At 53.9% G+C, this 16110-nt stretch overlaps 1 protein-coding gene across 2 annotated transcripts; it reads right to left on the reverse strand.

Moving 5' to 3' along the window:
- Positions 1–5524: 5524 nt before the first annotated feature.
- GNL1 (G protein nucleolar 1) lies at positions 5525–16031 on the reverse strand. Of its 2 annotated transcripts, none has more exons than XM_090028601.1 (12): positions 15864–16030; positions 14310–14478; positions 13295–13431; positions 12622–12773; positions 12334–12405; positions 11428–11626; positions 10943–11038; positions 10122–10319; positions 9048–9226; positions 8475–8637; positions 8154–8294; positions 5525–5941 (listed from the first exon to the last, which is right to left on the reverse strand). In XM_090028601.1, exons 1-12 carry the CDS (start codon positions 15934–15936, stop codon positions 5643–5645), a joined length of 1878 nt encoding a protein of 625 aa, XP_089884727.1. In that variant the 5' UTR covers positions 15937–16030; the 3' UTR covers positions 5525–5642. The 2 variants fall into 2 exon arrangements, with proteins under 2 accessions (XP_089884727.1, XP_089884728.1); XM_090028602.1 differs by lacking the exon at positions 5525–5941 and adding an exon at positions 6076–6950 and having other exon boundaries at positions 15864–16031.
- Positions 16032–16110: the final 79 nt, after the last annotated feature.

A 16110-nucleotide genomic window follows, 5' to 3' on the forward strand; every position in this document is an offset into this window, starting at 1 on the left:
ACAGGCAGCAGAAGGCAGCCCTGCCCTGGCTCCTTGCAGCAGCGACAGCCTCGTCTGGAGCAGGGGCAAAGCCCTGATCCCCTGCCTGTACACCCCTGCCCGGAGCAGGCGGGCTGCAAATCCGGGCTCTGCCCAATTGCTCTGGAGCAGCTCCCTGCCCTGCTGTGCCGTGTGCCCTGCCAGCGTGGCTGGGGCTGGTCTCCATGGCAACCCCAGCCTTCAGCTTTCTCAAGGCAGCTGCAGCTGGGGTCTCCATGGAGACTGGCCCCAGCCATGAGGGCAGAGGCTTCTGGGAAATCAAGTCTGGCTGCTGGCCAGAGTGGCCATTTTGCCCTGCCCTGTTCTGAGGGGTATAATAGCGGGAACCCAACAAGAAACTGCCTGGACACAACGGGAACACAAGGCAACGGCACGAGACCAATGTGGCTGCGCACGGCGCTGCTGAAATGCCTGAAATGCGGAAGGAAAGCTTACAGACAATGGAAGAATGGACATGTCAGCAAATATGTGTACCAGGAAACAGCAAGAGCCTGCAGGGCCAAAACCAGGAGACAGAGCTGAAGAAGGATCTGCCCGTGGCCAAGGAGGCTGAGGACAAGAAGGGACCATGAGTGGGTTGGCCAGAAAAGAAGGAGCAAGGAAGCTGCAGTCCTCTGTTAACTAGCCAGGGCGAACTCTTATCAAAAGATACACAGAAGGTGGAGCTACTCAACAGCTACTTTGGTGATCTTGGAGCCCTTGGCAATACTATTTGTGAAATCATGGGACATAGGTCAGGTACCAGAGGACTGGAAAAGGGCCAGTGTAGTGCCCCTCTTTAAAAGGGGCCAAGGTGGACCCAGGATGCTGCACATGAAAACTGCAAGCTTGAACAGTGTCTCTTGCCCAAAAATGCATGACAATGGCTGCGGCAAGACTGGATTGCAGCAACAAGAAGGCCACAAGGAAATCAAACTCTGCTAATGGCTTACAACCCATTAGGTGTTGGGACAGTGGAGTACTTGTGGTACCGAATACCAGACCCATGCCATAAAATATTAAAAGTAGTGGAAATTGTTGGCAGAGACCTGATGCACTCATCACATGTGTGTACCTAAGAAAGCCCTTTAAAGAAAAGGATGAGCCACTGAAGGCAAGGAAAATACACATGCATTTCAATTATCCTAATAAATAAATAAAAGGTATCATTTTGGAACCAAGAGTTCTAGTTTTTTGTATGTTTTCTGTCAGCGACGGACTAGCCAATGCAGCGATTAGATTCGAAACGGTGGAAAGGGGGTGAACCTAGTGTATTTATTCTTTGGCACCAAGATAAAAAAGATTCCCACAAAGTTAAAAGCAAAACAAAAACTTATATCCTACCAACAAACATTTAAGCCATTAAACACAAGTGGCATTTATCGGTCCGAGCGCAAGCCGAGCCGAGCGTGCACGCAAAGTCCAAGTCTATGGTGGGCTACCAGATAACCCCTCACGAGTCAGGTGTCCCCGAGGATCGTGAGCCGTGCTCGGGCCGGAGAGAAGGAATCAGCAGTTGCAGGCTGCCTTGCGGGAGGAAAGTGGCCGCACAGTCCCCTGGGACCCCCCTGGCCAGAGCCTCCTTCCTGGGAAGATACACCACCGCCTTGGCCAGGGCCAGGAGGAGGCTGACTAGGAAGTCCCGGGACTTGGGCAGGGAGTGCCTAAATGAACAGGCAAGGGGGACAGAGCGGCCAGCACCTGAAGAAGAGGTCCTGGAGGAGGTGGTGCAGGGGCTGCAGCCTGGCGCACTCCAGGTACACACGTGCCAGGGTTTCCGTCTGCTCGTAAAAGAGGCATGTATTGGGGGTGTCCATGACCCAGGCTAGATACACACCCCTGGCAACAGCTGCATGGAGGGGCTGCCAGCTGAGGTCCCTGGGGGCTCCCAGGATCAAGGTGGAATACAGACTTGTCCACTAGGGACCCTCGCCCTTGACTTGTCAGGATGAGACGTGAGGATGGGATGACGGGCAGTGTAGAGCGGGAGTGTGTAGAGCTGGTGTGGGCAGATCAGAAGTGGACTGGTTTGGTATCCCCCGGTCTGCTAAGATGGTGGGGTGAGGAGCGCTGTGGGGCCTGGGAGTGATACCTGCCCCTTGTGCCTGTACCTGGCCCTCTACCCTCAGCTCCCCTAGCCCTTTACTTTCTGCCCTGGCCCCTTCTCTCCAGCTCCAGCTCTGCCCAGCAGGAGCTGCCCCTACTTCTCTCTTCCAGGGCAGGGCAGGGCAGGGCTGGGGCTATACTGCTGCCACGTGCCCCAATCTGGAGGCTAAGGGCTCATTAGTGGTTTTCATTTGTGAGTTTCTGCCTATGAACACTAGTGTCCACTGTGCAACGGCGGGTTATGGACGTGACCCTCTGGAATGTGTCACTTGCTAAGGGTTTTAGAGGGTGCGTGATGCTTTAAGAACAAATAGTGCTGAGTCCTGTAAAGCAGCTGAAACAGGCCTGACACAAAGCCAGGGCTTGCCTTTCATGTGGATTTTCCTGGAGCTCAGCCCCTGGGCTGACCCTGCCTGCAGAAGCACTGGGTGTTATTTCCACAGGAAGTTGTGTCATTCAGCAATCCCGGGCCCCCAAATCTGAAATCAAAGGGGCCCTGCGAGCTGGGCACGCTGGGGCCGGTGTTGCCGCTAAGGCAGGTTTCGGTACTAATAAGGTGGACCAATGGCTTGAAGTCGCAGCAAAGTAAATTTAGCTTGGGTGTCTGAAAAAACTCCACTGTGAGAACAGTGAGGCAGTGGAATAGCTGTCCGAGGGAGCTGTGGACTCTCCATCACTGCAGGTATTCAAAAGATTGCACAGCCACTGGTCAGGGATAATCTAGGTGTAGCTATGCCTATGCTCTACCATGGGTATTTCCCCCTGCTTCTGGGCTTGCTGGTTGCTCCCCACCCTCCCTTTTTGCTGCTATATGTGTCAGGGTGTTTTTAAGCCTCCCAGAGGCATTAGATGTTGGCTATAGCTAAGATTCGGGACTTAGTTTCATAGTTTCTAGGGTCGGAAGGGACCTGAGTAGATCATCTAGTCCGACCCCCTGCCATGGCAGGAAAGAGTACTGGGGTCAAACAACCCCAGCAAGATGTTCATCTAACCTCCTCTTAAAAACCCCCAGGGTAGGAGCCAGGACCAACCACCTCTCTCGGAAGTTGGTTCCAGATCCTAGCTGCCCTGACCGTGAAGTAGTGCTTCCTGATATCTAGAGTTCATCTGGTATGTGACAGTTCCCCGGCTAGAAGCAAAGCCAGAGGTTCCTGGCTAGAGGGTCTTGCCCTCCACTCAGCATCAGACCGATCACTGTCCCTGCGGTCAGGCAGGAATTTTACCCCATGGCCAGACTGGTGTCAACTATGGGGGTTTGCTTCCCTCTGTAGCGCGGGGGAGGGCATTACCTGGGACTTCTTAAGCAAATATTGACAACATTTTACAGAAGCAGGACATTGCCTGCCATGGTTCCCCTCCTTTATTTATAGATTCATAGATGCTAGGGGCTGGAAGGGACCTCTTGAGATCATCAGGTCCAGCCCCCCTGCCCTTAGGCAGCAATGACTGCTAGGGTCAGATGACCCCAGCAAGGTGAGCATCTAGGGGATTTTTGAAAATATCCAGAGTGATTGAACCACTCAGGGTGGGGGAGTCTATTCCAGACCCCGAACACTTGAGTTGTAAAGAAGTTTTTCCTTATGTCTAAACTAAAGTACTTTTCTAGCAATTTATGATCGTCAGCCCTAGTCTTCCCCTGGGGAACCCTGGCGAACAGATGTTCTCCCAGTCCCTGATATGCACCTTTTATATATTGATAGGCTGCCACCCAGTCCTCTGAGCCTTCTCCTCTCCAGGCTGAACAAATCCATGCCTCTCTGCCTCTCATCATAGGGCCTGTTCTCCATATCTCTAACCATTAACCATATGCATAACTCTCCTGTAGCAGGTTAGGGTGTTAGGCCTGTGTTGTGTCAGGGTTGATGGTAGTCTTACAGAGTTTAGAATAAGGTTGTATGGGATAGTTTGGCTAGGGATGATCCTACCTCATGGACTGGGCTGGACTAGATGACCTCTGGAGGTCCCTTCCAGCCCTACTTCTCTATGAGCCTATGAGGTGTTTCCATCACTTAGAAACACTGTGGCCTCCATTTCCAGGAAACCCCCTTTTTCAGCATAGTATATTAAGGGCTGGCACTGGTGGTATCATCAATGATCTCATTTCAGCAGGCACCAGTCCTTCCCCAAAGCAACCAAAGGGCTGTGGCTTTGGTAGGCGGGGACATTTGGCACATGAACTGCACACATGGGTGCTCAGTACCAGTCCTTCCTAAACAGGACAGACTGTTAAACTAGCTGGGGGCGGTTGACATTCTCTCACAGGCCAGCAGCCGGTACCTTCACTGGGTTTTTAGCACCACTAGGTAGCCCCTACAAGCCCAATACACTGACCATAAAGCTGCTTATTTGAGCAATAACCTGATTTTTGCCTAGGATTTTTCTAGTATTTTGCTCACTTACATGTGTAAGATACTTGGTGAGGCCTGAAACCTTGAAGGACTTGCATCTAAGTGCAGTTTACCCCTGGCTGGAAAGGCAAACTGCAGCGACAACCTGGGGGCAAAGGGCCCAGCCAGTATTGTTTCGAAGGACTAGCACTGAAAGCCACCAAGTTCCTGCAGCTGTGGGTCAAACGCACGTGGTACTTCGCTGCGGGAGGAAGACGACACGCCACCCTGGCTTGTCTAATTTTATGCCAACCATGCAGCTTGGTCCAATGAAAGATGAACCCAAACAATCCTTGCTTCTTGCCAAATCCCCATTTATACTTAAGGCAGCTGTTTCAAGTGTGCCCGTTAGTTGTGCAAGCTGTTGTTCATACTTCATTAAATCTCCTTCATATGGCTAATAGCAGCCTCACACGTGGCAGCCCTGAAGAGATGTGGCCTGCCAACAGCCCAGCACCAACACTGGTCGAGATGAGGTGGAACAGATTATAGCATCTGCCCCACAACTGAGTTCTCCGTCTGTCAAAATAAACCTCACCTTCTGCCCCTGTACTCCAATAGACCCAACCTAGGAGAGCACGAGGACAGGCCTAGAGGCAGCCAATTTGCCGGTGGGAAACCTTTTTCAACCCACTAACCTTTGTAGTGGAGAAGCCATGGGCAGCAATGGGCAGCGGGAAAAGACAGTTGCCCAGGTCTCCCAGCCCCTCTCCATGAGCAACATCCTAGTGCCAGCACGTGGGGATGGACAAGTGCACAGACAGCTGCCTGCTCACCAGTGCTCATGGAGTGCCGTGTCCGCAGCAGCCATGAGCAGGGGCAGAGTACTGGACTACGCAGCCAGGGAGGCAGGACATCGGGCCGGGCGAGTCCTGCCAGGACGGCGGAAATTCTGCGCTATGCAAGACCAACGCTCTCCTCCAGAGGTCTGCTGCAGCATGGGGGACAGGGTTGGGATGACCCAAGGACCAGGGAGGAGGCTGCTACATCCCAGCCAGCAAGAGAGGCAGGGCCTGGAAATAAATGTCACCTTTATTCATATACAGTGGCTATGTAACACGGGAATGTGGGGCTGGGGCTGGGCCCAGCCTCCTCCCCATTTCTCAATGTGTCCAGCGTTAGGGGGAGGCACTAACACTCGTCCTCCCCCAACAAAGCAAAGGCATTTCTGCAAGCGAGTTTTGCCTTGGGCACCTTCCTGGGCTGAGGCTGGCCTGGGGTGCTGGTCCCAACTCCACTGGGGACAGCTGGCTCCTCCTCCTCTTCCTCTTCATCAGCATCCCGGTCCTTCTCCTCATCCTCCTCTTCCCCAGAGCTGGAGATCTCCTCCTCTTCCTCCTCTTCCTCACCAGAGCTGTGCTGGCCATTGCTGTGATGTGCCTTCTGCAGGGCACTGATCTCTGCTGTTTCAGGGTGGTGCTCCCAGGTGGCTGCAGGGACAGACAGAGATGGGCCTCCTGGCTCCCAGACCCGCTGCTCTAACCCACTGGACTCCTCTCCCCTTCTGGAGCCGGCAAGAGAACCCCAGAGAGTCCAGACTGCACCACTCCGGACCACCTAAACCATGCGAGTTTTCTGACGCAGTGAAAATAATAAATTACAGCCTGTGTACTCTTTCTAACAGGATTTAAAGACTGTACATAATTGTACTGCTGGATGCATTTGTTACTCTTCAGTTACACAGGAGTGCTATTGCTGCTCTTACAAAAAAGAATGTATATTAGCTTCACGCCGAGTAGAGACTATACACCTCATATTGTATGCGGTATTTCTGCTCATTAACAGAAACTGAATTGACATATAGCTTCTCTCTCTGCATAAATCCCCTGTATGTTACAGGATTAACAACCTTTAATTCTTTTAAAATCATTTTAATTCATTCATTAGGGAGTTTAAAATGATAATCCTACTATTATTATTAGAATTATACATGATACAAATGTATATAAGAATTATCAGACAGCAGCACGATCAGCTCTGACTGCTAGCTTCCCAGAAGTCAAAATAAAACCCAGGAGGCCTGACCTCTGTTCTCCTTTACAAGAGCCTCTCTCAGCTGGTAATGAAATCCAGCTACAAACAACTGTAAATTGGTGGAACATAAGCCAAGATTATCTGTATAATTATAACCACACAAAGAGCATCGCAAAGTCAGGACTCCTGGTTTCTATTCTCAGCCCTATACATAAACTCAGCAGAGAACACAGAATCTGCTCCTTTCCATGGGAGTTTCTTCCAATGGTCAATCATCTTCACTGTTACATCTTTGTGCCTTTTCGTATGAATGTGTCTGGCTTCATCTTCTAGTGCAGGGCTGTCCAACTGGGTGCCCACAGGCCACATCTGGCTCAGTGACCCCCAGGTCCCAGTCCAGATGCCGTCCCCTCCATCACTCTGCAACTGCTACCACTGGAGACCAGGAGGGCTGGAGTGCTACAGCTTAGAGTGGAGGAAACCTGTGGCTGGAGGACTTGGGGAAACCCATGGACCACACATGGTGCAGCAAGGGCAATGCAGCACAGAGCAGTAGGGGAGGAGTGGTGGGGGAAAGCGCATGCAGTGGAGTGGGGAGGGGAAGCACATGACACAGCACACAGCATGCCAAAGGAGTGGGGGGTTGCACATGCCAGGGTGAGCAGCGTTGCAGGTGGATGGACTGCACAGCGTAGCAGGCAGCCTGCATAGTGCGTGTGTTTGGGGACCTGCGGCCCTTCCACTCACTAGACATCCCTGTTCTAGCCCTGGGTTCCTGTTCTGCCTCGTACCTGGTATTCTGGTTATGACTAGTACCTGGGTCCTCACTAAAACCCAGCAGGCACAACATTAGATGATAACACAAACTAGCCACTGAACTGCATTTAGGACATCAGTCTAATGCAAACAAAACGCACTGAAAACAACCACCATCGGAAGAAAAAGCCTCTCTTGTATGCAATAAATTAAATGCTTGCAAATTAAACACTCTTCACAGATGAGAAAAGGGAAGCATTTTATAAATTAGCCACTGGAATGGAAAGAATATCTAATAGAAGTGACTCTCTGAAACCCCAGCGCTGTTGGAGGTATGCAATGTGCTGCTGACCTGCCACAGACTGATTCCTCAAAAGCCCCTCCCTTTGGCTCAGAGGCAACTTGGCACTGCATCAACATCCTTTCCCCTGCCCATCGTTAAAGAGCAGGGGTCATCAACCTGTGGCCAGCACTAGCTCAGGGACTCTGTGGATTCACCCACAGAGTTCTGGCTTTGGTTGCAGTCAGCGGTGGAGGACTCTGCCCATGCCATGCCACAACCAGGTTCCTGGGGAGCTTTGGCCACAGGCTTCATTGGAGACAGCTGGAGCCAGGAAAAGTGGAGGAGGCCTGATCCTACTACCTACCCATGCCAGACCCAGGCTGGGTTAGTAAAGCACTGGAACAGACTACCCAGAGAGGTTTTGAAGTCTTCATCCTTGGAGGTTTTTAAGACCCAGCTAAACAAAGCCTTGGCTGGGATGATCTAGTTGGAGATGGTTCTGCTTTGAGCAGGGGGGGTTGAGCTGGATAACGCTGCTGACCCCATCATTGAGGAATGCTGGATAAATTCCCAGAATGCCATGGGAGTGATATCCCTCTGCCCCCTGCATCACTCTGGTGGTCTCCTACCTTTCTGAGTGGAGTAGCCTGGGGGCCGCAGGCAGAGGCAGAGACGTCCATCCGCTGCCAGACGCAGGATGCTGTTGGCAGCTCGGTACACATCATTACGTGCTGCCTTGGCTGTCTTGTAGCCACGCTTCTCAGCCCAGGCTGGGAAGAATACAAGGAGGTCAGAGCTCCCCGCAAGTTGAGTGTCCCCCACCCCATTCTTCTACTGCCTCATGCCCCTCCCCAGTGCTGCCAACACAGGCCACAAGGGGAAAGGGCTCCTCACTGCCTGCAGCACAGTGCCCCCGCATGCCACCACCACACCTGTGCAGATTGTCTTACCTTCACAGATGTCCCATGCACACCACTGGGTCTTGAGTTGATTACCCTCAGCATCGGGGTGGCGCAGTTTGAGCAGGGTCTGGATGGGGATGCGGGCAGCCAGGTACCCTACTGCAGTGTAAGGCTCCTGGATTTGGGAGATGGGGTGGATGCCAGAGAGGATCTGCAGCAAGACAGGGGCAGCAATGGTCAACTATAGCAGGAAGCCTGGATGTTACGCCAGTACCCGCCAACTGGACAGACAACAACATGAGGCACGACTCATACCACTAATCCCCTTGCTGTGGGGACTATTATACCTGTCACAGAGTTACAAGGGAAACTGAGGTAGAGAGAAAAATGGGCCTGAAGTCCTGACTCCCAGTCCCCTCACACACAACTAACTTAAACCCATTAGACCCCACCCCTCATCAGTGCAAATGATAGACACTAGGCTCCCAACGCCCTATGCGCCAATCCACAGACCCCTCTATCATCTCCAGGGTTGGGCACTGAACCCAGGAGTCCTGGCTCCTAGGGCCACTCTAACCTAGTAGGCCTCCTTCCCTTCCCCCACCACTTGTGGGGCAGTACCTGAAGCTGCCTGTCCACCAGGGAGGGGAAGATAAGGCCAGGGCAGTCACAAAGCCGCACAGTGGGGGTGAGGAAGTAGGTCTGAAAGTACTTGGTGTGCCCGGGCGTCCGCGACACACTCACCACCTTGCGCCCCACCAGCCCGTTCATCAGTGAAGACTTCCCCACGTTGGGGAAACCTGTGAGAGGAGGGGGCAAGTCAGAAACCCCAGGCAACCCCAAGACCCCACATCCCCTCAGCTAAAACTTACCCTTTCCATAAGCCCTGCCCTTCAATTCCTCCCACCACAGACCATCCGGCCTTCTTCTCACACCCCATTTCCGCAAAGCCTCCTGCTGACCAGAACCTGCTGTTATCCTCTACATGGACTCGCCCAGCAACTGCTAAGATCTTGCCCACGTGTCCCAGTCACCCCAGACTCTAACCCACCCAACATCTGGCCAGACATTCCCCAAATCACCAGCTGGCCTCCTCTGCCCTAAAGCTCAGCTTACCCCCTGCTAGCTCTCACCCTGTCACTCCTTTGCTCAGACACAACCAATCATACAGGAATTTTCTTCTCTACCTCCTCAACTTCAATGCAGCCCCGACAACGCTTTGTCCTTGACTCACCAGGCCCCACTGTACTGTGACCTATAACAAGCAGTCATTTCTTCCACCCTGGCTGTTCAGACATCTCCTCCACACACAGCCCCCAAATTCCACTCCAGCAACACATCCCCTCCAACCTGACTGTTCAGATGCCTTTTTCTCCAACCCCTATTTCGTACCTGGCAACTGAAGCCCAGGCAACCTGTCCATACCTCTCCACTCCCCAAGCTGAGCTCTGCCTCACTACAACACGGACCTCCGCAAACGATGCCCCAGCAGCTTGCTCAGACACCTGGCCCGTAAGCCCTCTTTTAGATCCTGCTCCCTCCTTTACCTTTCAAACAAGAGGCCCCTTCCTCCCAGCCTTCCTTCTGTACTCCAAATCAGCCCAACACCCGCTACCACAAATTCCTAGCACTACCCCCAGCCTACCAGGCAATACATTAAGGGTTCAGACCCTTCCCCTCCACACCCGTTCTTACCAACACAGCCCACAGTCAGGACACCATCTTTGTATAGTTCCTCGCAAGGGGCCCCTGCCTCCATGGCCACGTCAGTCTGGTGCTCCACCACCACAGCTGCCCCCTCATCCTCCTCCTCTTCCTCATCCGAGTCTTCTGTAGGCAGGCAGGCGCTGGCTGCGTCCCGTTCAATCTTCTCCTTCCAGCTACTCAGGTCCACTAGAGCCAAAAGATAAAGAGACACCTGATGAATCAGAAGCACGTGCCCTATGGCTGCAAGCACAGGTGGGGAAACTAAGCAGGCCTGGATCCAGTCAGACTCTGGGTGGGAAACCACACAGTAAGGGGCACTCTCCAGAAACCCCAACAAGGCACTAGGGGCTGGAGGGACACCAGGGGAGGTTCATTAAGGGTCTTTCTTCCCAAGTCAATACTGTTCCTCAAAGTGCATTAAAAAGTGGTGTAGGGCATGAGTTGGAATTGTAGGTGAACCACTGGGGTGTCTTGAGCAAATTCCAATTCGGTTTCCTCTTGGTGTAATCTTCTTTATAGGTAGGCTTTATAAACATTGCATTCATTCCCAATTCCAAGTTACAATAGCTCAGGTGTCACCAAACTGTTTCACCCCAGAAGCTGCTGCTTCTCAGCACAGGGGGATCAATCCCTCTGTAGCGTTACTGTGCTGTACTCCATACCCCAAGAACAACTACATTTCAGTATCAGAAAAACTATCCTGGTGTCTACAACCCAAGAAGAGCTCTAACATTCTGGAGCATAAATGTCCCCCATGGCACCCAGGCTGAGAGCAGGGAGGAAAAATGAGTGAGTGGTGGTGGTGTTACCTTTCCCAGCAGTGATAGTCTCACAGGCTGACAGCAGCTGTGCTGGTCCCATGGCAGTGCTCCAGGCTTTTCGCCGTTTTCGCCGCTTCTTAAACACTGGTAGATACAAAGGGAGAAGCCAGGATTAAGACTCCTGGGCTCTATTCCCAGCTTGGAGGGGAAAAATGGGGTCTAACAGGTCAGACCAGGGGGTGGCGGTGGCAGCCAGAACTCCTGGGTTCCAGTTTTCATTTGCAGCTCAGTAGTAACATTTTGTGATGTCTCTTCAAAACATCCAGCTCCCACCTCTGGGCCTGCATGGAGGCTCCTAAAGAACCTGCCCCTGAGGCAGATGAGGTCCAGGCCCTACCTCCCACCCCACTGACCTGGAAGTACGCGAGAACCACCTTAGTCCTGTACTGCCTCCTCCTCCCACTTCAATCAATCCTCCACCTTCCCTACCTAGGGCTGGGTAAGAGCTGGCCCCTCAACAAGGGAAGCATTACCAGCGCTTGGGTCCTGGTGGTGCTGGGGGTAGGAGGTGAAGCAGACCACGTGCACCTCAGGGAAACAGGCTGTGAAGTAATGCTTCCAGGCAATCACCAGTGCTGGTGGTGCCAGGTCAATCTTGTTAAGCACCAGGATCAGGTGCTTCTTCATCTCCTTGGTCACAAAATCATACAGCGCAGGGGAGAAGTTAATGACCTGGTGGGAGAGAGATGAGAGTGTTAGAGCAGGGGGGAAGGATTCCCGCTTGGGGGGCACAGTGGGGACAAGAAGGGGCCTAAACCAAAAGTCATGTTTTCCAGGCCACGTTGCAGCCAATATTTCTTTCCTTCCCTCATCGCTGCACCCCTGACTGAAGGCATCTTGTGGGAACCCTCCCAGCACATAGGGGCAGGGAAGGCTTCTAGCGGTGGGCTCAGCAGAAATCCCAATTCCCATCCATGTTTCCTCACACCCAAGAAGCAGCTGGAATGGCAGCTGCTGTGCTATCTTCAGGCAGGCGCTCATGGTAAGGCAGTGAAGGGAAGGCACAGGGACCCTAGGCACATGTAGATGGATCTCAGCTGAACCCCTGCCAACATCACCCCTCCACCTGGACTCACAGGAAGGAAACTGAGCTCAGCAAGGATGCTGACCAACAGACAGGAGCAAGAGCAAAGAAGACATCAAATTGCTATGGGGCTCTTCATTTCCTTCCCAGAACTGGGGAGGAAACCCAGAAGTCCTGGTCCCCGCCTCTAGATCTCACATGGGCTGTCCTGGGCCAGGGCTTCTCTGCTCCGCCTTCTAGGCTGCCTCTGTGGCCTTGGCCCCCTACAACTACCCCCTGCTCCCAACCTACATCTGAGGATGGCTGCTCTCTCCTCCACTCTGGGGTCCCAGCTAGGAGGAAAAGGACCCCTTACTGGATGCCGGATGTCCGTGATAAGGAGGACAATGTCTGACATCTCCAGCACCCGCCACAGCTGGCGCCACGTCTGCAAGAGAAAATTGCATTGTGAAAAAACACAAGAATGCTCCATTCCCATTCCCATGTGCAGTAAATTCGCCCCCATCCTCCTGACCTGGTATCAGATCAGAACCAGTAATCCCACCCCCCAGAAGACCAAGGTCCTTGTATCCCTTTCTCAACCCACATAAGCCAATCCAGACTCCCCCCACTTGGAGACAGACTGGGCCCTGCATCCCCTCACCTCCAGGTTGTGCTCAAAGTAGCTGAGCTGGCTGGGCTGGTAGGTGCTGTAAATTCCCTCCAGATAATCTCTGAAACACTTCTCCTCCCGTGCCAGGAGCTGCTCCTTGGTCATTTGGTAGTTCCAGGGGGGGCGCTTGGGGAAATCTAGTACTGGAGAAGAGGAGACAGGCAAGAGAAAAGGAATGAGAAGAGAAAAGAGATGGAAAGTGGAAGACATAAGTACAAAGGGATCCCCATGGGCCCACTAATCTCCTGCATTAGGGAGATCCAGAGAGCAGCTATCTTCCTGGATCTCTGACTAGCTTCAAGCAACAAAGCTCCTCCCCTGGGAAACGCTACTTGGAAAGTTCAGAAGGGAGCTGAACTTGCAGCAGCAGCCCCTGGGGAACAGCAGCTTCCAAGAGGAACAAGGAATCCAGCTCCTGCAAAGTTCCCTGCTGGGACACATTTCACTCTAGACTAGAGGCGGCCACATCTCAGCAGGATGGATGCAAACAGTTGCAATTCATTTCTTGGGAAAGCAGCAGAGGCCACCAAGAGAAGGCAGGCTGTGGCACAGACCAGCCACAAGATATCTGTCTGATAAGGGGTGATTTTGCAGAGTCCCAGTAGTTCCTGCCTTTCCAGACAAGATCCCGATCCCCTGTGCAGTACCCTGGGCCTTTGCTCACCAGAACCAGATTTGTAGACGTCCTCAATGTCCAACTCCAAGCTAGTCTCGGGGACAGGCTCTAGGATCTTTTCCCGTGCCACCTTCTTCCGCCGTTCCACCTCCTCACGACTCTCTCGCTCAAAGTGTATGCGGTACCTGATTGGGGAAGGGAGAGGGGGCGGGGGCGGGGGCAGGAAAAGAAACCGACAGGGCATGAGGAGACTGGGAAACCCCAAACAGATATGGTTATTTCCTCTACCAAGGCTTTCAAACTCAGCCCATATCTTAATCCAAGTCTCCCTTCTGGATCCAAATCCAGGCTGACTTTGGCTGCAAATCTGGGAAGGGTCCCTCAGCTAATCGGTTTTACTTATGGATGAACAGAGGAACTGGCTGACTAGAGGGAGAGGGGCAGGAAAGGTGGCTTGAGGGTCCTCCCCACAGAGTTGGTCCCAGCTCTGACCCTGCTCAAACAAGAAGAAAACGATAGCTCAAGGGGCAAGGAATAGAAGAGGCACCGCTTGTGGATTGTGAATAGAGCCAATCCAACCCCACTCCAAATGGCAGCCCTCTCCCCAGCTGGCCAGAGTCCACTTCATGGCCATTACAAATTGCCAAGTGATCCAAGCTCAGTCAGGGATGCACACATCCCCCTGCCTAGAGGCTTTGCCTTAGCCAAGGAGGATGGAGCTCCTTCCAATACCCTTCAATCCTTTACACAGGCAGAGAAGCAGAGGAAATCACACCCCAGCTTCCAACAGCAGATCGATCACAGTCCTGCAAGGGGACAGACCTGAGCCAGCCTCAATCACATGCATCCTATTGAACCTACCAAGATTAGCAATAGGGTGGGGGCTGGGAACCAGAACTACTGGGTTCTCTCCTCAGCTCTAGGAAGGGAGTGAGGTCTAGTAAGCCAGGGGGAGTCCTGGACTTAAGCCCCACTTCTTCCCGTGCTGCCTGCGTGACCTCGAGCAGGTCACGTCCTTCTGAACCTCAAGGCTGGGGCCCTGGTCAACCAGGTCCCAAATTACCTGTTGGGGTCATAGCCTCGTTCCCCCGGCTTGCGGACCTGGGGCTGCTGATTGATCCTGCGGACCTGCAGGGACAGGGACTCGCTGTCCGACGTGTCCGTGTGATCATCATGCCGGTCATGGCTGCCACTCCGGCTATTTGAACTGGACCTCACACCATCGTGGAGACCTGGTGACATTGAAGAGACAGTGAGTGCCCTCTCTCCTACGGGACACCAGCGCCAAGCCAGCTCCTGTTCCACTGGACTGTGACAAGCCTCTGCAGTACACAGACCTGGGCACTGCAGGGAGACTGAGCAGGACCCACAATGCTGCATCAAGGCTGCAGAGAGCTGCCTTGCTGCCAGCCATATCACATATCCACAGGATCCTGCCCCTCCTCCCTGGAAAGAGGCTATTCTCCCAGACGCTCACCTTCATAGGAGCAGAGGACAGCCTGATGGCAAGGGGGAGGGGCAAACAAGGACAGGTCAGGATTCCTGGGTTCAGTCCCAGCTTTAGGAGGGCAATAGGATCTTGTGGGTTAGAGCAGAGGAGCCAGTAGGAGCTGGAGCTGAACGGGTGACTACTACTAGCAGGAATTTTTGAGAGAGACGTTTTTTGTCTCAGGACTTGAGGGGCATTTAGGGGTTGAATAGAGGGTGAGGGATTAGCCTGACATGGGTGGGGCCCCCTTATCAACACTTCCCAGTCCACATTTCTTCAGACCAGCTGGTGATCTCTGCTGCAGGCAGTGGCCGAGGAACGCCAGGTGGTTAGACTGGATCAGGGATGGGGACAAGCAGAGCCAGCCCTGGAAAGTTACTGAGTATAATCCCAGTACAAATGACCCTAGGATTTGCTCGGGCAGGACCGGTGGGTCTGATCCACATGGGGTGACACGACACAGCCGGACAGAGGGAGGCCTGCCCAAGGCCACAATGGGGTCCCAGGATCAGCTCCCTACAGAGCCCCTAACCCCCCACTCCCGGCAGCCAGACGCCTCCTGGTGCCCCCAGGCACAAGCATCAACAACCACTCCGGGCACATTTGACAACCAAATGCTTTGGTGAGGATGTCTTGGGCCTGGAAACGAGCAAAGGGCCCAGGAGGGCAGCCAGTCTCACGCCAGGACCAGCACTCCCAGAGGCTTAAACGCAGCCGGGGCCAAGCTTCGCAGACTCTCTGGCATGGGGTTTGCCCTGGCTACCTCCCCCGCCCCTTCCACGCTCACCGCGCCCCCGGCCGCTGGGGCGGGAAGGGGTGGAAGGAGTCTCGAGGTCTCCCATTCGGCTGGGGGGGGGGCGGGACAGGAAACCAAAAGTCGGGGGAGGGGGAGCCAGGCCCAGATGTTGGAGGGCAGGGCAGGAACCCAGATGTTGGGGGGAAGCCAATCCAGCTGTTGTGGGCAGGGCAGGAACCCAAATGTTGGGGGGCAATCAGGCCCACATGTTGGGGGGGGGCAGGGCAGAAACCTAGCAGGTGGGAAAGCGGGAGCCAAGCCCAGATGTTGGGGGGGAAGTCTGGTCCAGATGTTGGGGGGGAGGGGGGAAGCCGAGCCCAGCAGCCCCTCACCCCGCTTCCGCTCCCTCTTGTCTTGCAGCTGCTTCTTCTTCTGCTTGGCGCTGAACGGCCTCTTACGGGGCATGTCCCGAGCCGGCCGCCGCCCTCCCGCCGCGCCGCGCCGCGGGGAAGGCGGTGCGGCAGGGCGCGCGGCAGCGGCGTAGTCCAGGGCGGGGGCGTGGCCGGGTGAAACCACCGGGCCGCCAGGAAACGGGGGAGGTGGAATATACCAACGGGCTCTTGGGCGAAACCACTGAGC

The sequence above is a fragment of the Crocodylus siamensis genome, chromosome 15 (genome assembly GCF_052110815.1).
Source record: "Crocodylus siamensis isolate JL-2025a chromosome 15, ASM5211081v1, whole genome shotgun sequence".
In the NCBI taxonomy this organism is placed as follows: Eukaryota; Metazoa; Chordata; order Crocodylia; family Crocodylidae; genus Crocodylus; species Crocodylus siamensis.